Source organism: Notamacropus eugenii, chromosome 5 (genome assembly GCF_028372415.1).
Source record: "Notamacropus eugenii isolate mMacEug1 chromosome 5, mMacEug1.pri_v2, whole genome shotgun sequence".
In the NCBI taxonomy this organism is placed as follows: Eukaryota; Metazoa; Chordata; class Mammalia; order Diprotodontia; family Macropodidae; genus Notamacropus; species Notamacropus eugenii.
Window position 1 is genome coordinate 458,422,505 of NC_092876.1, and position 24,356 is coordinate 458,446,860.

Sequence of the window (24,356 nt, forward strand, 5' to 3'; positions counted from 1 at the left end):
TTATTTTGTAGAAGAATAAAATGAATCACGGTTTGACAGCATTTCTTAAATTAGTCATAAACACATCACCTTCAAGGGTGAAAGCCTTGGCTTCCTTGTAATACTGATCTGATAACTTGCTATGAAAAATGTAGCCCGGATAATCATTCAAAGCTGCAAATGTCATTTCCTGTCAAGGTTTGGGGAAGTCCACGTCCACACTCCTGAGCCAGCGGATAATTTGCTTATAATAGAGGATTTATTGTTCCAGTCTTTGTAGGTCTTAACTCTAAGGCTAACTGTAATCAGATAAGGTGTGTGTCGATAATTAAGGTACTTCATGTTAAACGTATTATAACTAACCTTGTGGAAATGACATAGTCTCGCCCCTTTCCATCAGAAAAAGAAGCCCCAGCCATCGGCGTGAATGTGGGTTTGGGTTATTTTACTTTGTTTTATTACATGTTTTGTTTATTTTAAAGTTAGTCCAGATTTGTCATATCACTGGTGTATGGAACTCCCTGAAACTTTCCATCAGCCAAGAAGACGTCAAGGAACGGGAAAACTTTTCCTACAGGTTTCACCAAAAGAGACTGATGGGGGGAGTTGCCAAGCCAGGCTCATTCTGCAGGAGACCCGGGATGTCCATAGTAGCAACCTTTCTGCTCCCCATATTCCTTTACATTTCCTACTTTAAAAGTTCTGTGATTTTATTGATCTGAATATTCTACAGAGCAGTGGGGCAGCTAGTGGTGCAGTGGATAGAGCAGCAGTGCAGGAGTCAGGAGGACCTGAGTTGAAATCTCATCTCACGCACTTGACACTCACTAGCTGTGTGACCTTGAGCAAGTCACTTAATCCCAATTGCCTCATCCTGGGTCATCTCCAGTCTCCTGATGAATGTCTGGTCACTGGATTCAGATGGCTCTGGAGGAGAAGTGAGGCTGGTTGGTGACCTGCACAGCCCTCCCTCACTCAGAACAAAGTCAAGTGCAAGTAATATCATTACTTCTCTGATGGCATGGTCTTCTTTGGCAACAAAGGGCAAACACACACACAGTTCAGTGGAAATAGTGTAAGGAAATTCCCTCTTTCAATGCATATCTGGAATGATTCTACAACAGACAACACGTGTGTATTTATTAAGTGCATACTGTGTGCCAGGCACTTAGTGATGAGGATGTAAATGCAAACAAAAAAAAAGACAGTTCTTGCTCTCAAAGAACTTAGGTGCTGATGGAGGGAGGGAAGGAAGACAATATACAAAGGAAAGATGAATAGAAGGGTGGGAGGTGAACTGGGGAATGAAGGTACTGACAAAGTCCAGGAGAGTCAGAAGCAGCGGGAGAGGAATGACGCATGGTTACCCTGGGCCTGTCCCCAGAATGGAGGCCCCTCAGGAGTTTACCAGTGGGAGAAGGACGGCTGACTTGACTGAGGGATATTCCAGGGTCAGATTTCCCCAGTTGAAGAGGAAAATTCTGGGGTGTGTAAGCACCGGACTGATGGAGGTGAAGCCTAGCAGACTGCAAAACTTGAAACTTTAATCATCCTGACTCTTCCATAGGTTAAGTGATCCAAAATACTGTTTGCATTTTCATTCATGACGTTATGGAAAGGATACTGGTTTCCTTCTTCTGACTGAACCTAAGTTATAGTTGGGGAAGGGGAGCGAGGAACATCCCATGAGAGACCTCAGTGCCCATGGTTTAGATGTGACCTCTTAATCCTCATTAATCTCTAAATTAATGATGCATTCATGAGAAGTACCAACAGAAAGATAAATTCACTTAATGATTATGAACATCAGTAATGGTGCTGGATATGGAGTTCTAGTCTGTCAGCCTGTTTGAAAGCAGTGAGAATTTGGGCCAGATTCCTTTACCACATGCACTGGAGGCTGGAGGGATAAAGGGAAGGTGTTCTGTGTCTTGCATTGTGTCTGTCTGTGGAAGCAAGCCCTTGTCATTCCTTTTATACGTGTGAAATACCTGCAGCTTGGATATGCTACTCTGTCTGTGGTGCTAGGTTTGAGAACAGTGGTTCTGGACATGACTCCCAGGGGAATTTGTTTCACTCGACTGCATGGGTTTGTTGTGCTAAGTATTGTTTTCCTTGACTTTTCATTGGCTGGGAGAGAGGGAGTGGGAGGGAGAGAGTTCAGAATTGAAAATGGAAATGATGGCCAGCTTTCATGAAATGAGAAGCTTCGGTAGTATACCTCTATGCAGATCTATTCATATGACTGGATTCCATCAGCCATGTGGTTAAATGAATCCTCACTTAGCTGAAGGCCAGAATATGTAATGTGGATGAGTCTATTAAGATAAACTGTGGAAACCTGTGGGGATGGACTGCAGGGGCGATGGCATAACATGTAGTAGGGACAGGCTTTGTCAGAGCCATACCTAGAATATGTGAGGCTAACCTTGGCTTTGTCTCCCAGGGAAGGCGAATTACCCAGTAGCAAGGAAATTACTCGGCATGCAAATCTAAAGATCAACAGTCCAGGCGTTGTTTTGCTCTATCCATGCCTGTTCTGTTGACCTTTAGAACCTTAGAATATAAGAAATAAGGAAAGGGTCTGTGGTGGTGGCCTAAGGGATGTGAAGCAATGGTGGGGCAAACCTCTTTACAAGGCAGGAGACGGAGGTGGCCGCCGAGCTGTGTTCTTCATACAAAGGCTGAGCTTACAAGTCCCCAACTCTGACCTAGTGCCTGTAATAAAGTGGTGACAAGTGGGAGTGGAAAGGGAAACACTATGGGGGCTTGTCTTACTAGGGGCATCTCTATCTCCCCTAGCCTGGGACCATTTCCTTCCCCTTTCAGGTTTGTCACACTCTCCTTGTGTGAGTCTCCTGGGTTGGGTGGAAGGACTAATTTGAAACTATGAAATCGAAGAGATCAGAAACACCTCAATTTTCAAAGGTTAGTCGTCTCAAGGGAACTGCTCCCTAAATTCCTGTGGAACCCCCCCCTCAAAAAAAAGTTTTTGGTACATTCATTCATAGTCGGTTTCACAAAGGCATTTGACTGAAATTAGCACAGTGAATGGAGAGGGAGGCAGCAGCGCATTGATAGAGATTCACAAGTGTCCCATTTACAATCATGGGGACATTGGGCAAGTCACTTCCCTTCCTTAGGACTTTTGTTTCTTCATTGTACGGATGGTGTCCCACTATTAGGGGAGAAGGGTGAGCATTTCAGGGATCCCAGAAATGCTTGCTCAGGACTAGAAGTGAATTCCCCAGATGTTTCTTTCCCTTGAAGTTTTGCCTTCCCGGCTGCTTAAACTTTACCTGCTGGGAGTGAAGGGCTGGTGGGGAATGTGGTAGTGATCCTACTGTCAGCACATACTTGAAAGGACAAAAGAATTCTGCCTCTTCTTAACTTCTTGTCCTGTGTCCTGGGATCAGGAATCTCTGGTTTGAAACAGCTGGTGACACCATCCCCCACCATGGCCCCATGGTCCCCAAGAGAGGCCAAGTTTCAATAGCTTGACAGAAAGTGATGTCCTGGTGGGAATCAGAACTGTGTCAGTCAATCCCTTCTCTCCAGCTTCCAGTGCCTCCCTTTTTCTTCTCACTTTCCATTTATTCCCTATATATTTTATATGGACCTAGGAATGTTGTCCGCCCATCAGAATGTATGCTTCTTTTTTTTCTGTACAGTCTGTTTATTTGAAATACCAACTCTGTGTAGGATAAAGTCAGTGTTGCATGAATTTCTGTAACAGAAGAAAACTAGAAGCAGTGAAAACCTTTGTACAACTGTAACGGTCCTCACAAGAGAAATGTATTGTTTTATAACGTATCACACAGAGTGGAATTCAAGTTTGGAGGTACCTAAATAAAAGCACTGTCTATACCGAGTGCATATAAACACTATGTACAGTTGAAGTGTAAGCAAGTTTTACAAAGTACCGGTTACTCAGGTTGTAGAAGACACTTGCACAGGACATGAACTTGATTTAAGAAAATTCTACTGGTAACAGCCCAACCCCAAGAAATGCAGTATTGTAGAGGATACCACCTCTCAAAAATATGGGTGGATTACTATGTGCCAGCTGTAGATTTACCTTCTTGATCTTTCGGGTACCTCATATTCATGGGCAGATTTTCCCACCACCTGCACATTTTAAAACAGATACACAGTCATGAGCTACCACACAAACGATGTTTCCACATCGTGTCTAATCACTTAAAAAGAACCACATAAAGACAAGCAATTACTTTCAAGAGTTTTCAAGATAGAATTCTTATAAGTATCCTTTCTATGGCAAGGGCCACAGCATCTTAATATTCAGACTATGGAACAAATGATGGGAGGTTTTTTTTGAGGGAGCAGGGAGAATGGGGGGAATAGACAAAGGGGAAAATCAATTAAAGGCTTACCGGTACAATGATCACAAAATAACTTGTAATCTATGGGACAGAAAAGACAGTTACAACTTCAGGAAAAAGTTAGAATGCATACTTCTTGAGCAGGAACTATATTTGCTTTTCTATCCTTAGCCCAGTGCCAGGCACACAGTAAGTGCTTAATAAATGCTTGTTGACTAATAATCAGGTTCTAGTCTCTCCTTTGGTGCTAACTCTACAGCCTTTGACACTGTTGTTTTCCCTCTCTTCCCTTAGATCCTCTTCTCTCTAGGTTTCTACGACCGTTCTCCCTCATGGCCTCCTCCTTGTCCGACCACTCCTCAGTGTCCTTTCCTGGCTCTTCATCCAGGTCATGCCTGCCAACTTGTGTATCCACCAAGGCTCTGTCTTGGGTTCTCTTTTCTTCTTCCTCTGTACTATTTTTCTTGGTGATCTCACTGGCTTCCATGGATTCAGATGTCATTTCTATGCAGATGATTCTCAGATCTACTTACCCAGCCCTAACCTATCTCCAACTGCTTGTTGGGCATTTCTAATGGGACATCTTGTGGACGTCTGAACTCAACATGTCCAGAACAGAACTCACTTATCTCTCCCCACTCCCCAACTAAACCCTCTCTTATTCCTTGCTTCCTAGTTGCTGTGGAGGATACTGTCATCCTCCTGGCCACCTTCCTGAGGAAGGTGTCTTCCTCAGCTACTCATTCTTTATCCATGTATCCAAACAATTGTCAAGTGCTGTAGATTGTCCATTCACATCCTCTCTCTTATATCCCCCCTTCTCTCCTCCATCACTCCTGCTAACCTCATGCCAGCCTTCAGTACCTCACACCTGGACTAGCCCAGTAGTCTCCTGGGTGCTCTCTCCAAACTCAGGTATCTCTGTCCTGAAATCCATTCTCACTGAGGTATCAGGGTCATCTTCCCAAAGTGTAGGTCTGACTTTCTTAACTGCCACGTGAATAAACTCCCTATTGCTTCCAGGTTCAAATATGACAGTCCTCTATTTGGTTTTTAAAATTCTTCATTACTTGGCCCCTTCCTACCTTCCCAGTCTTCTTAGACCTTAATCTCCTCTATGCACTTTATGTGATCTAATAACAAATGTACAAAATACAGTAAAAAAGATAATATCTTTGTGTTTTGTCTATATGACCAGGAAAAGAGGTGGGGGCCAGTTGTGTAGAAAGAGCTAGGACAGATGGACAGATCACATTTTGCACTGGTATTTCTGTAGTGTTGAAAGACATGGAGGAAAGCCCCAAGGGACTGAAATGGATAAAGCACTGGGCCTGCAGTTTGGGAATCCCGACTTCAAAACCAGCCTCAAACATTTTCTAGCCCTATGACCTGCCTCTGCCTTAGTTTCTTCACCTGTAAAAAGGAAATACCAGTAGCTACTTGTCAGGGCTGTTGTGAGGGCAAAACAAGATAATACTTGTAAAGTGCTTAGTGTAGTGACTGACTCGTACCTAGTAGGTGCTAAATAAATGCTTATTCTCTTCCTTTCCTTCCCCTCCTCAAAAAGGGGTGGAGCCCTGGTGGAGGATTTATGTTAGTACATGGACAAGAGTCCTACAGTCCTAACATACAGGTGTTAATGAATAGTGATCTATACCCCTGGAGGGAGTGTCGTATTAATGATGAGAATATAGACCTAGTCAGGTATTTAATTATCTCTGGGTGTGGGCATACTGGCTTTTGGTGGTTTAATCTCTGGTAGTTCCTTTGGAATATGAGTCTTTGGTTGTCTTTTTCCTTGTTTGGGGACATGTCAGGATACCTTGTCCCCTGCGCTACCCTTCCAGCTTGATTGTGTAGGAGGACGGGGAGTCTTACCAAAGAGAAATGGAATATAATCCACCTCTACTTTCTGTTCCCTCTCTGGCTCTCAAGCTTTGAGCCTGTGGGCAAGAAAACCTGGTTATATTTGTTGTATCCTCGTATTGCAGAAAGATGAGTGGCACTGAAAGGTGGAAAGTGTCTATAGATAAGGACTTGGGTGTCAGTCCTTGGGTGAGGCTGAGCCACATTTTGTAGGTTGGTAAAAGCTTTTATGAGACTTCATATGTATTTAAAACTTTTTAAACACGTTTTGTTTTTATATTGCTTTCATTTCCTGATCTGTTACTTCCTCATCCGCAGAGCCGTCTCTTAGAAAACCAGTAAGAATAGTTTGGCAAAGCTGGCTAACACAGTAGCTGACATTGTATTTGGTCCACAGCCTTACTCTCCCACCTCTGCAAAGAGAAGAGGGAGGTGCCTTCTTCCATCCCTTCTTCAGGCCCAGCTCACTTGTAACTACCCAGCATTCAGGGCTGATTTTGTTCTAGTTCTTCTCACTTATGTCGTTGCTGTAACGGAGCATTTTTTGTTTGTTTGTTTACCTTATTTTGCATCATTTCATGTAAGTCTTCTTCTGCTTTCCATGTATTCTCCATATTCACCATTTCTGACAGTTTCATAATATTCCATTTACATTAACGTATCATGCTCTGTTTAGCCGTTTCCCAATTGAAGGTGCCCCATAGTATTTAAGGAGATTACCTGTAACAGGGCTCCCAAATGCATGTTTCTGATTTTAAACTTCAGTATTTCAAGTTCCACTGGATTTCATGTGGTGAGACACCCTCCACCATCACCACTGATCACAGTCCCTTTGGACTTTTGTTAAATGTTTAATGAGCTGATGAGATCAGGACAACTTTCTGACCGGCAGTCTCTGGAGGTGGCTAGGCCAGTCTTTGGATAATAGCCACTGCTAAGTTTCTACCTGGGTCTTTTTAATCCTGCTCAGACCAGAACTTGCTCCTCACTGGCGTAAAGCCCAGGGCCACCTTCCCTCACAGATGAGGCCTGGGAATAGGACTTTTCTAGACAGTTTCTGTATTGGCAGAAAATATGCATGAATAATACACATAGATTATTTGTATTGCACAATGCCTTTAGTGCCAAATACTCATATTTGAATGGATGATGCATGAAATGTCTATATTTTAAAAAGCTATTTAGGACTTTTTTTTTTTTTGCTTCTAAAAATGCTCCCTCCCCCTCCTCCTCCCAATTAATTTTCCTCATCCAGGTACTTATTTACATTACGCTATTGGAGCTTTAATAAACAGCATTCGTTAAGTACCTGACACATGCAAAGTACCATACTAGGGATGGGGACATTTCAGAGAAAAAGTAGGCAGTACCTTAGTGGACAATCAAGACGATAAGACTTGAGGACATTTACAGGACTGAATAAATGAGTGTATATATGTATGTATATGAAAGTGTGTTGTAAGTTATAAATAAGGAAATAGTCATTAATACTGTTCAATGGAAGCCTGGTGTGTTATTTTCATGACATACGTTCTTACCAAGAGATTCACGCCTCTCCTGCTTACTAACGGTTTTGACCTTGAAGAACGGTCTTCACCATTTTGGATTTTTGTCTCCCCAGGAATGAAGGTTTTGAATTCCTCCTTCCATTCTCTTCTAACTCTAACACTCACAGTTTTACCCTCAAAGCCCTGCTGCAGGAGAATCATGGATCATTAAAGAATATTGAACCACCAAAAATATTCTCTGAAAATCTTGTTGATCCATTTTCATAGCTTAACAATGGGATATTTACCAAGCGCTTCAGAGAAATGGGGGCAAACTGTCAGAACTCAATAATTACTGACAGAAAAATGCCCCTATTTAGATATTTCAAATAATTCGAAAACATTTGTTTGTGATGAAGTGACAGGAAACACATCAGGCACTAAAACAGTGGACATTAGGGCTTGATTTGATTACCTTCTCCCTTGAAGTATAACCACTGAATGTTAGTGATAGAAAAGATCTTAAAGGTCACTTGTACCCAGATTCAAAAGCAGATTGGCCAAATAGTGTTTTGTTTTCCAGTTGACATAATCTTCTATATTCTCGATGAGAGTGAAGAATTTCGCTGAGTTGTTAATATCTTGGGAGAACATCCCTCCCCTCTCTCCTTCTCCCTCCCCCTCCCCCCATCTCTGTCTCTGTCTCTGCCTCTCATATATATTTTTCCACTTCCAAATTCTCTCCCTTCACCTCACCCCCCACCCCCCACGGAGAAGTGAAGGAAAACCAAACCCATTACAAATATGTATAATGGTGCAAAACCAGTTCCCACATTAGCCGTGTCTTGGGAGAATTTTCTACCACCAGAATTGCAATGAGTTTGAAGAAGAATGTTTGAATACTGTCATGTTTTGCCTCTTTCCACTTTGTTTTCTCTGAAAAGAGAATGATGCCGAAGGAGAGGAACCGAAATGCTTTGTCTCTTCCATTTTTACCATCCTGCCCCATGCCCCACCTGACACAGTCGTCATAAACAGATCCATGTGCTGCTTATAGAATACGAGTACACCTTTTGATGTACAATCTTTATTGGCCTCACACCACTTCATTAGCCCTGTAATATTGGTGGATAAAGCACTAGGCTTGGATTCAGGAGACCTGGATCCTCATCCTACATTAAACACTAACTAGCTGTGTGATCAAGGGCAAGGCTCTTGGAGCCTCAGTTTCCTTGTGTGTAAAATGGACATTATAATACTTTGACTACCTCCCTTACAGAATGGTTGTAGAAAAAGTGTTTTGCAGAATGTGTTCCTTATGACTGTTTACCTATGTATTTTATGCCAAGATAGTGGTTGAAATTCTACTAAATTGAAATGAAATCAGAGGAGCACTGATTGAATGAACGTGAACACCGTTTTCCATCCAGAACGACCACAATGAAGTTTGTCGTCACCCCTTCCATACTGTACTGTTCCCTGAATAGGATCCTCCAGAGGGGGTCGTGCAGAATGAAATAAGACACTGACCTCACTCTGGACGCTACTGTTGGTGGAACCTATGCTTGTGTTAGCTTTCTTCCTTGCATCATAGCACACTATCAGATCATAATGAATCTATAATTTTCCACAGTCCTCAAATCTTTCTCCATGTGAACTGTTCCCCTACAGGGACTGCGCCTCCCCCATCTTGTACCTGTGCACTTGATGCTTGTAATCAAAGTATAGAACTTTATAGTTTTCCCAATTCAATTTCATTTGGTTTGGCTCAGCCCATTGTTCTAGCCTGTTAATATTTATCCTAGGCCTCCCATAACTTGTTAGATGTTTTCTCCCAACTCTTAGTGTTTGGGACCATCGATAAGCCTGGCCATCGCTACTCAGCTTTGATTGAATTGAATTCATGGTAGTGTTCAAGTCGCTGATAAAAATGTTAGGTATGGGTACATAGGACAGTCCACTGGGGCACACGCTCCAAATAGCCCCCCCTCCCCACATATATACGTGTGTGTGATGTATTTTTTCTCCCAATTATGCTGAAACAATTTTTTTTTTTAACATTTTAAAAACAGTTTTGAGACCCACATTCTGTCCCTCCCTCACTTTCTCCCCTCCCTGAGACGGTAAGTAATTAGATATAGGTTATACATATGCAATCATGTACAATATTTCTGTATTAGGCATTTTATACAAGAAGACTTGAATAAAAGAAAATGAATGAAAGAAAGAAAGTGAAAAACAGCAGCTTCAGTCTGTATTCAGTCAGTGTCAGTTCTCTCTCTGGAGGCGGATAGTCTGCTTCCACCTTAGTCCTCTGGGATTGTCTTGGATCACTGTATGGCTGAGAAGAGCTGAGTTGTTCCTGTGACAGCATTCTCCTGGCTCTGTTCACTTTGCTTCATTCAGTTCATCTAAGTCTTTCCAGGTTTTTCTGAGATCATTCTGCTTGTGATTTCTTGTAGCAGAGTAATACTCCATTACAATCACATGTCACAGCTTATTTAGCCATTCCCCAGCTGATGACCATACTTTTGATGTCCAATTCTTAGCCACCACAAATAAATAGTTTCTTCACAGTTTTATAGCCCTTTAGGCATAGTTCCAGATTGCTCTCCAGAATGGTTGGATCAGTTCACAACTCTACCAACAGTGCTTCAGTCAAATTGACCTTGATTTAGTTAATACTTTTTAAAATTCGGTTGGTCAGTCATTTTTTAGTCACATCCAAATCTTCATGACCCCATTTGGGATTTTCTTGGCAGAGATACCGGAGTGGTTTGGCGTTTCCTTGTCTAGCTCATTTTACAGATGAGGAAACAGAGGCGGACAAAAATAAGTGACGTTCTCAGAGTCATATAGCTTGTAAGTGTCTGAAGCCAACTTTGAATTCAGATCATCCTGACTCCAGACCAGGCACTCTATCCACTGTGCCAGTTGGATAGTTGGACCTAACTGTATTATCATCAAATTCATGCTTCTCTTTCTTATCCACAGTGGTTTTTTGAGAGCCTTTGTCACATGCTGTGCTGAAATATGCACATTATAGGTCCACAGAATTCCTTTGATCTGGTCTGGTAACCTTGTCAAATGTTAATTAGCTAATCTGTTATGATTTGTTTTTGTTGAGCCCATGGTAGTGACTGCTGCCACCCATTGGGGGGCAGGGGGATGGAATCCTCTTTAGATAGCTTTCTGTGATCCCATCCTATTTTCACATTCCTGTATAATACCATTCCTTTGTAGTGCACTGTACATAGCCTTTAATAAATGTTTGTTAAATTTAATGGAATTACATAATGAATCATCCAAATCATGATGCTTGAAAGACCACTTAGGGCATAAAATGACTTCCCCATGGTATGACTGAATCTCAAAGCATGAATTATTTATAGTCATATAAATCACAGGTATTTGACTTAGTCACCGATTCCAGCTTGGCATGGTTTAGCTACAGTAAATCTTGCATTTCAGTAGCAACCCATTTTACTTCCAGGTTGGAGGGTCCTCATTCTCAGCTTCCAATCCTTAATGCAGGCAAGTTTTTTGTGTTTTTTTGAGGGGTGAGGGGGTAGGGTAGCACCCTGGGCTCCCACTATAGCCCTGATTCCAAATGGTCTTTGTCTTCAAAGCATTCTGATTCCTTGACCTGGTTTCTTGATCTTCTGTGTCTCCTTCAGTGCTTATGTTCACTGTTATTCTGTCTAAGTCTCTTTCTGCAAGTGGTTCCTCTCTGCCAACTCTCTTGAAATTATTTTAGCCCTTCTCTCCTTCTGCTGTTGCTAGGTGAATTCTCTAACTCTGCTGTCCTTGAAACCAAGAGACATATTTTTGTTCCAGATCATAGAGTCAAACAGTCTTAGAATTCTAGAAATTAAGGGATCATCCAACCAAATCTTTTATCATAGAACAGAGAAAGCAGAATCCTAGGAAAGTTAAAGAAGTTAAATCAACTGCCCATGGTCGTACCTTTGAGCGGTAGATTTGTAGCTCAAACCCACATCTCTCAGCTCTTTGTCCAGGGTCATGTCCCTAATGCCTCTTCCAAGTTTCTAGCTCATCTGTTGCCAGTGTTCCCCCACCCCTTCATTATTTTAATTTCTCAGTCAATTTCTGGTTCCTTACAAAATAAATATTCTCAAAAACGCACATTTTTCACTAATATCTATAAGGTTTCTCTATCATTTGGTCTGAATTCTTTCATAATTTAGGAAGTCCATCATATATTTTTAAAATGACTTCTGTCTCTGACTCTAAAATGTCTTCTGACTCTGTTTCCACCGTGGGCTAGCTTGCCCTTCCTCAGGCAGCCTTATGTCCACCTCATGCCTTCCTCTCCTCCAGACTTAGAGAGGACACCAGATCACTGTTAGGCCTTTGACCTCTCAGAACATAAGACCTCAGGAGATCTGTCAGTTTTGACCTCCCCAATGGTGGAGATTATAAACATTCTTTACCACACTCACCTGATTAGATTTATCATATTTGCATGAAAGAAATGTTCACATATAGCAGTATAAATGTTAAGATTGTCAGAGAAATTGTGAAGAAAAATATCCATCCATGGAATAATTACAGAGAATAGGTCCCCCCACCTTTTTTTTTTTTAATAGAAGTGTATATGTCTCTCATCCTCTGGAAATTAAAATTAATCAGTATATTTTGTTTGCCTGATGAAGTAGGACTACATTAGAATCTTGTTTTCAACATTATTCAGTCATATCAGAGTCTTTACCTCCCCATTAGGGATTTTCTTGACAGAGATACTGGAGTGGTTTGCTATTTCCTTCTCCAGCTTACTTTACAGATGAAGAAACTGAGGCAAACAGAGCTAAGTTACTTGCCCAGGGTCATACAGCTAATAAGTGTCTGAAGCCAGATTTGAACTCATAAGGATGAGTTTTCCTGACTCCAGGCCTGGCACTTTATCCACTGTGCCACGCAGCTGCCTAACCTGGTTCTAGAACCTTGTTCCAAACACTCTCCCAACTCCCTCAGACTTTTATGCCTCACTTGAAAGTGCTCTGTAAACGCCAGCTGTTACCATCCTCATCATCCTTATCTTTGTGAGCTCTGCAGGACTGGGACCGGCATCTTCCTTGTGTGAGTGAGTGAGGGTTCTCTCTGTCACATGTGCTAGGTATTGCTGAGAGTTGCTGTCCTGGTGATAGACCCTGGACATGGGGGTTGTCCTTTGTTTGGGATGACAGAGCCGGGAGCTGTTTGAAAGTCCCGTGGTTTTCTATGACCATATCCTCCAGCCTCTCCGTAAACACAGGGTAGGAAATTTCCAGGCCGATGAGTTGTCTGGTTTCTGGGAGGAGTTTTTTTGCCTCTTTCGGACCTCGTTTTGGGTGGTGTGCTTGCCTGTGGCATCTCTGTGAAGAAGACGTTAGGAATGGGAGAAAAGATGATTACTTGATGTTCAACTTTTTAATTGTTTGTGTGGTGTGCTAATATCCCCCCATTGGGAGAGGCAGAAGGGTAATAAGTACTTATTAAGTACCTACTGTATGCAATGCATGGTGCTTTATGGATTTACCTGGTCTGATCATTTAGATGCTTCTATTACCCCCATTTTATGATTGAGGAAACTGAGGCAGGCAGTCATTCAGTTATTTGCCCAGGGTCTCACAAATGGAACCTAGGACCTCTGATTCCGTATCACACACTTTAGAAACAATAACCGTGGAACGGTCAGCTAAATTCTTCTGAATTAAAAACTCCCACACAAAAACTTCTATTTTTTTTCAATCTAAATGGTAATGTGGTGTGTGGTCCTGGTTGGGGGCATGTATTCTCTCTAAAACTATTGGGAAATTAGCTAATCTTGTGGCTATCAAGAATTTCCCGGCTTCATGGGTGGGATAGTAGAGATTTGTTCTATGTGCTCTTTGAGAACTGCCATTGGGTGATTTGGAAAGCAAACCACAGCTCGCTGGTTTGTCTTTCAGGACCTTCCTGGGAATCACCCAAGATTTTGTGAGTTCCCAATTAGCTTTGTTAAAGAACTTAGGTTTCCATCTAAAAGAATAGATAACCAAAGCAGTCTTTACTTTGGGTTGTGTTATTTCCTGTGCGCGCCCCCCTCTCTCCCCATTAGCAGACTTATCTTCCAAACCATTTAATTTAATTTAATTCAAAAAGCATTTGTTGAGCACCTAATCTCAGAATTGTGGAAGGTACCTCAGATGTCTTACATTCCATCCTAAAGTGCTCTGAGATGTTTGGAGAAGGGGGGAGAGGGAGAGAGAAAAAACATTGAGGGAGGTAGAGACAGAGAGGGAAAGAGGAGAGAGAGCTTGCTTCTGATTATGGAAATCAGGAAAAGTTTCATGGAAAAGTTTTCATCTGAGCAGTATCTGGGAGAATGAGAGCAGTTTGAAGCAGCAAGGGAAGGTTGTAGAACATTGGAAGGAGGGAGGGAGCAAGCAGCGGGATCGGTGTTGGTCATATTTGAAAATCCAAGACCTTCTGATTCTAAGTCTGTTGTTTTCACACCAAACCAGGCTGTCGCTGTATGGTCAGAATTAGGGCTGGAAAGATTGGTTGGATTCAGATTGTTGAGGGCCTTGAATGTGTCTAGCTTAAAGAGTTTGGATTTGATTCAAGTCAGGAACATGGTAGGCAGTCCAATACTCTTCCAATAAATGAATACTCTGTAGCTTGGGTAGTAGGGAATTAAATCAGAGAATTTGCCAGGCAGCGGGGAGAAGCTGTCCGAAACGTGACAATTAACCATTAAGCATCCCCAAAACAGAACATTGTAAATTAGCTGTGTAAGAAACAATAATAAAGATCACCCTTACCTAGACATGACCTGAGAATCTGTGCGCCTCCAGGTCTTGTAGGAGATGTGACCTAAGTCTGGAAAAATGGTGATCAAAAACATGTTTCTCTGTAAAGCTGTTAAGTATTCAACATCAGTATGTTAGGATCCAACTGCTGGTGTTCTCCATCTCAGACTGTCTTGTAGTTACCTGCTTTGTAATTTATTTTTATTTATTCATGTGATAAGCATGCTTTCGTTCAGTTGTTTTTCAGTTGTGTCCGACCCTTGGTGACCCCATTTGGGGTTTTCTTGGCAAAGATGCTGGACTGGTTTGCCATTTCCTTCTCCAGCTCATTTTACAGATGAGGAAACTGAGGCAAACAGGGTTAATGACTTGCTCAGGGTCACTCAGGAAGTTTAGTCTTCCTGATTCCAGGCCCATCACTCTATCCGCTGTGCCACTTAGCCGCCCAGTAGGGGTGCTGTATATATTTAAATAATGGAGGCTCTTTAGGAGCTGGGATAGTTTCATTCTTTGTACTTACGTCCGCAGTACCTAGTACAGTGCCTGGCACATAGTAGGTACCTAACAAATATCTATATTAATAATGGCAGATTGAATGGAAGATTTATTGAAGCTTCTCTCCCCCTCTTCCCCCTCTTCCCCTTCCTCCCCCTCCCCGTAAGAAACACTGAGAAAAAGAGAATAGACAGTCTTGGAGTTAGGAAGTCTTCCCTTCTTTCTCCTCTGATCATTAAACTTTGTTCTCCCATAGTCCTTTTTATTTAGGAACTGTTTTGAGTCATGAAAGCTAATTTTAGTCCCTCAAAATTGTATATAAATATATTCAAGTTTTAGAATTTCCTTCACATGCCATGCTGGGTCCCTCCCTCCCTCTTCCCCCTTTTAATTTGCTTACGGTGTTTGCCAAAATATAATGTTTTCCACTTGGCTTTTTGGCTTCTGGGCTCCTGACAAGTGCTCAGATGAGGACTTATTCGGGAGTTCGCACCTGAAACAAAGAGCCAACCAACCTTTGGTACCTCCCTGGCAGTGGGAGAAGGGAGGGGAGCCTCGGAAGCAGCTCCAACTCTGAGTAGTTCCGGGCTTCCTGAGTTAATAACCAAATCCTGGCTTTGTTTTCCTCCTTGCTCATTTGGTCCCAAGTGTGACTCAGTATTAGGTTTGGTCTTTTAGGCTCTGTGCCTTTGGCTTTTGGAAGGAAGTGAGAGGAATCCGGGGCCCTTCTGGGACCTTTTGAAACTGTAAGAAGGCACAGCTCACTTCACGATGGGAGAGGAGGTATTTCTCATTTTTTTTGCCTTTAGCTAAAGATTTAACGCAGGATTATAATGGATCATATGTGTCATTTTGTGGCAAAACTTTTCATGTGTTTGCATCAGGAGGTTAAAATGATACATGTGTTATTTTAGGATCCCAGTCAGGAGATGCCTGTATCTGCTAAGGAGAAACTGGAATTATTTTCTGAAGGCAGATACTGTCCTGGAACTGTTTAGCTCTTTAGATTCCCTTTTCCCTCCCCCCACTTTGGTCAGTTTGGTCATTAACTTTCCCAGATGTTTCCAATTTCTGTGTCTTGGTTTTCATATTGTAGGGAGTAATTTAGATTTGCAGTTTGTATAAGGAATAACTGTTACACCATGTTTCAGAGATGTTTAGCAATTACAGATGTTTGCTTAGCAGACAGAAATTCAGAGCTTGATTTTCAGGTTAGCCCAAGACAGAAGTTCTTGTCTATTGAAAAGAAAAGGATCTGTAGCTTTTTGTTTGGGGGGACACAGATGATTGGCATGTTCAGTGTGCTTGGAGAAACGCCTGATGAACAGCGACTTGTCCCAGAGGTACTGAAAGCAAGAGAACGTTCACTTCCCAGACCTTAGCACTTTCTTCACATGAATGTATACAAATAAGAGATGATAAATCTGTTTGGTAAGCTCTTTCCCCATTACTATTATTATTATTAGTTACTAACATAGAGTTTTCCCCATCTCTGTGAATTTTTGAAAATTTTTATGCCTAAAAGCAGAAGTCTGTCATTTTAAACATGAAACAAAATGCCTTGAATTGACCACAGAGTTAACTTTTACAATATGTCATGTGTCTTCCTTGTTCCTGTCTCCTATTTTAAAAAAAATGAGTGGAATAGGATGGGAACAGAGCCAACCTAAGTGAAGTTTCTTGAAAATATTTTATTTTTTTATGATTATTAGTATTTTCATAATTTATTATTATAGCATAAGGAAACCTAAATAAATTTTATTTTAATATACCTGTTACCAGCAGAAGAACTTAAAAGTTTTCTGGTGAATTGAAAATTGCTGCTACCTGGACATGGGAAGTGCGTAGTGCAAAGGGTAGAAGCAAGTTATGTCCTGTAAGTTTTAGGAGGTAACTAAGGATAAAGAATATTAATTTGAAATCAGTCATTGAAAGCCAGTTTTACTCTGCCATGTTAATGGTATTATATGTAAAGAAATTCCCATCTTCCTTACCTCATTGCCAGGTTTTACTTGCTCTAAGTTTCGAAAAGTAGAAACTAGAAATAGAGAGATATATATAGGCAAAATGAGTGTGGCGAATGGTCATTTGGAAAATGAGTGGTAAAAGGATGATTCTGTGATGTCAGTGAAATGTGGAAAAACTTAGTGTGTTGGTCTCCCTGCTTTATTTTGCCTCAGCTAGGGCTGACACAACCAAACAAACAGCCTCAGATTCCATCCATCCATCACCAGTGTAGCCATTGGAAAGCCTTAGGCTTTAAAGAAATCAGCAATTTAAAAGGAGGAGCTAGGGGAGATTTGTGTGCACCATGCATTCTCTTCTAATTTGTAAGACGTTAGGGTGACTGCTCTTGTTAATGTTAGCATTGCTTTTAAGCTATCAGAGATTAAAAAAACAAACTTCTTTCCCTCTTTGGAGTCCCCCCCCCCATTTCTTTCTTATGAGCCATAAAGAAAGAAAAAAAAGATGCTGCTTGACTCCTCAAAGACTGAGGTAGTGTGGTTTGGTTTGGCAACGGTATTCCATGTGGAGTCCAAGGCTGTATTACTGACATTAATTGTGATGCCCTGGACAAGTCACTTAGCCTGTCTTTAGTCTTTGCGACAACATTTACTTGCACTATGTAACTCACAGAGTTGTATGAAGACAAAATGAGAGAAAATAGGTATGTAAAGACCTTTGAAAGTAAGTTTCTGTTATTAATAATAGACTCAAGTTTAAATTAAAGTCTCTGGGTTGCTTTCCCTTGGAAGATGAATTTAAAGTATATTACTAAGGAGAAAGGGAAGATTCTTCTCCTCTTGACCTTATACAAAGTATGTAAGGGAAAATGCTGCTTCTTTATCAACTCACTCTTAAGAAATTAGAGTTGTCCAAGGAAAGGGTATATGTCAAGGGTAGGGAACCTGGGGCCTTCAGGCCACGTGTGGCCTTCTAGATCCTTAAGTGCAACCATTTGACCGAATCCAAATTTTACCAAACAATGTGACCTCAAGGCTACAGGTTTCCCACCTGTGCTATGTTATTCCAGACACAACCCCGCTCCTGCAGAGAGATGGCAATGAATGGACAGTTAAGAAATAGACTGTAATGTTAAACACCAAAGATAGTTCGTTTAAGGAAAGGAATGATTGAAATAAACTGAGCCTAATTCTTTGTGTTGATCACCATCAGCTCCTCAAAGATATTGTAGACTCAATGAGATTAAATATAGAATGATTCAAAAAGAGAAAATTTAAGTTAACCATATCAAGAAAATGGATTCAACTTCTGAATCTTAAAACCCTTCTCTTTGTTGGGAACTGTTTTTGCTTACTTTTAAAAATTGTGTGTGTGTTTTAACTGTTACTTGCGCTAGAGATGCTAGATACCCACATTCCTCATCAATGAAACAGTGATGATCTGTTTTTGTAGGGTTGTTGTGTAGCTGATTATAGATCTATATCTGGATCTATATATCAGTTTGCAAAGTACTTGCACAGATCTGAGTTATGAACCTTCATCATTACCCTATTCCAGAGGTGGCCCTTCAAGTTCTCAAATGGCCCTTGGACTGAATTCAAACTTCATGGAACAAATAAAAGGATTTGTTCTGTAAAACTCACACTCAATCAAAGGCCGCACCCCAGGACCTGGACGGCCACATGGGCCTCGAGGCCACAGATTCCTCATCTCTGCCCCACTCTAGTACTTCATTATTGTACCCTAAATTATGGTAATGATAATGATGACACTTTAAGTAGTAGCAGCTAGCGTTTGTAGAGCTCTCCAAGACTGGCAAAACCTCTTGTATGCATTATTATCTCTTTGTCTTCTGTGACGTGGGCATTGTCATTGTCTCCATTTATATTTGAGTCAAACAGGTGAAATGATTTGCCCAGAGTCACACGGTGTCTGAGGCTGGATTTGAATTCGGATCTTCGTAACTCCATGTCCAGCACTCTTCCCACTGGGCCACCTATCCATACATACACACCTCCAGAGACTATGTCCCCTTCACTCTCATCCTTCTTTTGCTCAACTCCTTTTCCCCCTCTTTGTTACGAGGGGGATTCAGTGGCTGAGGTTGGAGTGGAGAATGGAGTGTCAGTATGTTGGGACATGTCTGTGGTGTATCAAAATGTAGAAAATCAACAATGTTTTTTGGGGAAAATAAATGATTTTAAGTGAGAGGATCCATAACAGTGGTATTATAAATTTATTCTTCATTAAAAAGACCATCAGGTCATTTCATTTCATTTCATTTCATGTAATCAACCCGAGTGAAGATAAACTCTTACAGAAGCCTTCCACAAGATAATGTCCTTGGCTTCTGTGACTGACAGCCCATTCATGACTCGACAACTGACGTAGTTTAATTAGCCATGGAATCAGGATTGGAATCTAAACTTGTGATCATGAGCAAGTCACCTAACCGTGAGCTTCAGTTCCTTTGTATGTAAAATAAGGAATACTCTGCTGTGCTCCCCAGGTGACTGTGAGAAAAATGCTTTGTAAACTCTCAGAGGCATGTTACTGCTGACATGTGACCCCTGGGAATACTTATCAGAGTCACCCCCCATTTTTCTATTAGGTAGTGGGCAGGTCATGGTTGGAGAAGAGATTTGGGGAATTATGATTTAAACTACTTGTGTTTCACCTAGTTTTGGTGAGGCAGGTTTAGAACTATAGAAAACTGATTTAATTCTTCATTCTCTTTTGATCTGGTAAGCATTTTCACCCATCAATGATTTTAATGCTTTTTGCTCCATTTGTTTCTGGAGCATCTGCTTGGTCTGCCCTGATGATTTTAGCTTTCGATGTGAGACTCGGTGTCTTCCTCCCTCCCCTCCCTCCCTCCCCCTTTGACTTTCTTCCTCTCCCCTCTAGTCCTCCCCTCTCTTATACTTTCTCTTTGTCATTGTCTGTTTTTTCTCTCTTTCAGCATGCTCTCAGATTTCTCTGAAATCCCTTAGGGGGCATTTGTAAAATTAGCAAAATGGATCATGGAAGAATTCCTAACAGACAGTCTTAAGATTTTGGATTACATCATAGCTCCAGGTCTTCAGTGCAATCTGACAGTTGTCACTTTTGCATTCTCTGGCATTTGTGGAAATAGAGATAATTGTAGTATTTGTAAGCTAGCACCTTTTTTTTTAAGGAGTATCGCATGGGCTCAAATCTTGAAAGGCAATATATAGGTGACAGTTTTATACGGCAAATAGATAACTACAGAATATCTGTATAGTGTTGTTTGTTTATAATATACTGGGGCAAGGGCTCTTAACCTTTTGTTATGTCATGGACCCTTTTGAAAGTCTGGTAACGCTTATGGACCTCTTCCCAGAATAATGTTTTTAATTGTATAAAATAAAATATAGAGGATTAGAAAAAAACAATTATATTAAAATAGCTACCAATTTAAGAAGAAATAATAATTCATGGATCCCATGTGAAGAAATCCTGGCCTAGAGTATATTTTTCAGTGAATAAGCAGGACATAGATCCCACTTCTCAGATTAGGATCCTAGGATCTCTTCAGTTTTCCATATAATCAATGCAGAAATTATCTAAGAATATATAAAACCCTAGATCCTATGTTGAGTTTTTTGACTGATGACAAAGAGGGGAGGAAGAACTTCTAGGTAAGAATCTAAAATGGATTTTTGCGATTAAATGAACTGTCAACAGGAATCTCGTGTGGTGGGGAGGTAGTCCTCTGTTTCCAGGTCATGAAAATGGTTTTGTAGCTAATGGAATCATTAAGCATGTGTACAGTACAATAGTCTACTTTTCTGACATGGACTGAACACTGAAAATAGATATTAAAATGACTGTGAGTGGTTAATAAGTTGGGATATCCTGAGAAACAGTCATTCAAGTACCTTGAATGAATATTATTAAAGGAATAGAAAACAAAAACGATGAAGGGAAAGTTGCAGAAACCAGAAGTCATTTAGCATGGTGGGAAAGGGGAGTTCAGGTTCAACTTAAAAAATTTTAATTGACAAATTATTTTTTAGCAGCGCAGATAAACACAAACGGGCCCCCAAATATTTCTTCCTTGTACAGTTGAGAAAGACGACACCAATGGATGATTTGGGGACGTAATGGAAGACTGTGAGCTTTAAATTTAACAAGATTAAAGACTCCATTGTCTTTGAACTGAGTTTTGTGGCTTGGTAGTGTGGCCTATATTGCCCTTCTGGATTGGCTTTCTTTATTCTGTGTGATGTACACATCTTTCCAAGTTGAATTCTTCACCTTTGTCAATTCCTCATGGAAAAACGGTAGCTCATTTTTGCCATGCCTTACTAGTTTTTCAACCATTCTTCAATTGTTAGGCACATAGATTTTGTTTCCAACTTTTGACTGTTATAGTGTTGCTTGTTTTGGGGCAGATAATACTTTTCTTCCTGTCCTTAATCTTTTTTAGGGTCTAAATCTCATAGTGGGTTCAGACATAGACGCACAATTGTGAAATATAAGGTAGTTTGAGAAGGAGGGTGTTAGCATTTGGGGGTAGAAAGGTGAGGAATGAGAAATGGTGAAGATGGTGCCTGAACTTTGTCTTAAAGGAAGAAAGAGACTTGCTTGAAAAATTTTGTAACTGTTTTTGCATAATTCCAACAATTGTTGACTTTCACAACTCTGACAACAAATTAACATGCATGTCTCCTCATATACCTACCAGCACTGAATTTCTCCATATTTTGTCATATTTCCATTATTTGGACACAACACACTTCTCTCTCACACACACACATGCACGCATGCACGCACACACGCACACACCACATATCAAGCACCCAAACAACCAGACACGTTCTCATGGAACATGGCATTATAACTGATCATGCATGTTCTCTTCTACTTTGATAGTTTACTGACTTGTAAGAAGGATAATCCTGTGCTTTGAAAGTACGGTGCCATCTTTGCCTGATGGGTCTGGCCTGAGTTTTGTTTGCAAACTTAATTGCCATAGTTATATATAATGATTGTTTCTTTTTCTTCGCTCCGCACCTTCTGAAATGGTCTCCCGTGGTTCCCTGAGCTCTTCATGTGCGCCCTTCCTTATGGCATAGTACAATTCTGTTTGTTCTGCCACATCCCAACCGCTGGGCACATGTTTTGTCTCCAGTTTTTGTTAGTATCAGTGCTGCTTCTATGAGTATTTTCGTATGTGTGCATTCAACGTAACTCTCCCCAGGATATGAAGGATTCTTATATGGAAAATAAAGGGCCAGCTGTTCTTCACTTCCTCTGGGGATGAAAAGGAGTAAGGCTTAACCTGCAGCATATCTGTGTCTCAACAGAGACAGACTTCCTGATGTTGAAGGTTGAAAAATACCAGGATGTGCCAATAGGGAAGATGTGGAAACTCTTCCTGAAAATCCCCAAGAAGAATGACCTGGATAACTTTTTGTACATGGTTACGTAAAGGTTGCTGATAGGCCAAGGTAGAGGGACAGACTGAATGAGCCTGAGGCATCTTTTTTTTCATTAACGTCATCTATCATCATCATTTCTATCAGCAGCAGCAGTTTTTCTAAATTAAATTGTATTTTTTTTGAATCAGAAAAAAATCCACCTTTTCCCCCTCTCAGCCTTCTTCTCACCCAGAGCTGAAAAAGGAAGTAAAACAAAACCCCCATTACGAGTATACTCAAGCAAAATGCATCTCCATTCTCTTTGTACAAAAAGAAGTCTAGATGTTTGTTTCCCTCTGCATTGTCTTTTACCTCTAATTCGGCCTTAGATAAGCCTCGTTGGCTAGGATAGTGTCCGTGGCATTAAGCTGAGCAGCAGGGTTTTTTTTAGATATTTGTGAAAAGTAAGGTCATGCTCAGAAATACTCTCAGAAATTTTCATTCTAAATGGACAGTATTGAAACAGATTCACAAAGAAGAAGTGAATAAAAGATTTAATAATACACAAACATCCGGAGCAGTGTATTCTTCTCCCAAGCACACAGCAAGATGGAATATTAAAAATTAAAGAAATCCCCATGAAAAATATTTGTCATAAATATTGGGTGCCCCAAAATCCTTAGCGCAATTTTTAAGCTTAGATACTTAACATACTTACAGATATTAAGACTTAATGGTTTTAAACTGAACTAAGACTTTTAGGACACCCTGTATGCAAAACTATAAAAGTTTGCCTTACGTTTTCTCTGTATAGAAACAGAATTTGAAGCCACCTAGTCCAGAGGAAGAGAGAATGGGGACAAAAACCTGGGGAGAGGGTGCATAAAGCAGGTTATATTAGTAATCACAATTGCCGTTGTGTTTTACAACTGGAAGGGGCTTTGGCATTCAGTTATATGTAGAACACTAAGATATTTTCAGACAATATTATGTAACATGTTAGCTAACGTTGGAGCCTAAGACTGTCTAAATAATGTACCCTTTGTCCTCTGTGTTTTACAATCCAGGTAAATAAGCTCCTGGAGGTTGAGAGAATGTGGTCTTTGTATATTGAACATTTAGCACAGGTCCTGGCACATACTCATATGATAAACATTTATTGATTATTATTAACAAAACTCTTAGGTATAAAGTTTTAATCTAATCGTAGAAGAAAAAAATGTTTCCTCATTTGTAAAATGGGGATGGCCACAGGGATAGTAACTGTACCTCCCTCCCAGACTGCATATGAGGATAAAAGGAGATAATACCACTTCAGAAATCTTGGAGCCCTTCATAAATGCTAGCTAATACTCTTTTATTTTTAATTGAAAATTATAAAGAATGGAGGAATCAGGCAACTAGAAATCTAATTGCTGAACAGGTGAATAAAAAATGATACTTAGAGAGGAATTTTAATCATATATGAGGGTTGCTACTTTCTCATTTTTCATGACTTGGTTAAGATTCTCTTCCTGTAGAATCTTAAATTTTTATTTCATGTAACAGAGGGAGATAGAGAGTCTGGGGTTAAGCCATTTCTCATGAGCAGTGAGAAGCCAGATGGTATTTGATGTGCATTTTCATAAAACTTTGTAGTTGTCTTTGTGGTAGGAACAGCAATAGCCAAATGATCTAGTCTTGGACTTTGATAAAATGTTTCTGAATATTTGATTTACAAAGTGCTTACTGTCTTCTGGAGGAGAGATGGGAGGGAGAGAGAAAATTTGGAACTCAAATTTTTTTTAGAAAAGATTACTAAAATTGTTTTTACATGTAATTTTATGAGTAAAAATAAAACGTCATTAAAATAAATATTTGATTTAAATAATTGAAAAGGGCTTAAATTTGCATCCTTATCCAGTCATCTGGAATATGAACTAATGAACACCCTTAAGTAAATGATGCTCTTTGTCCTATGTGGGGCCAGTGCTTTTTAGTGAGTTTCAGCCAGGGCCCATCTTTGATCAGTCTTATAAGTAAAAAATAGCTTTGTTCACA

At 40.5% G+C, this 24,356-nt stretch overlaps 1 protein-coding gene across 7 annotated transcripts in view; it reads left to right on the forward strand.

The window, feature by feature from the left end:
* The window catches only part of SH3KBP1 (SH3 domain containing kinase binding protein 1), a 415,998-nt gene that overhangs the window by 219,157 nt on the left and 172,485 nt on the right, over positions 1-24,356 (forward strand). Inside the window, exon 1 of one of the 7 annotated variants that reach the window (XM_072615337.1) lies at positions 15,595-15,747. The exons of the other annotated variants lie outside the window; for them this stretch is intronic. Coding sequence (XP_072471438.1) covers positions 15,736-15,747 — 12 coding nt within the window. The 5' untranslated portion in view covers positions 15,595-15,735. Of the gene's footprint in view, positions 1-15,594; positions 15,748-24,356 lie in introns of those variants that run through there. 7 annotated transcript variants of the gene reach the window in all.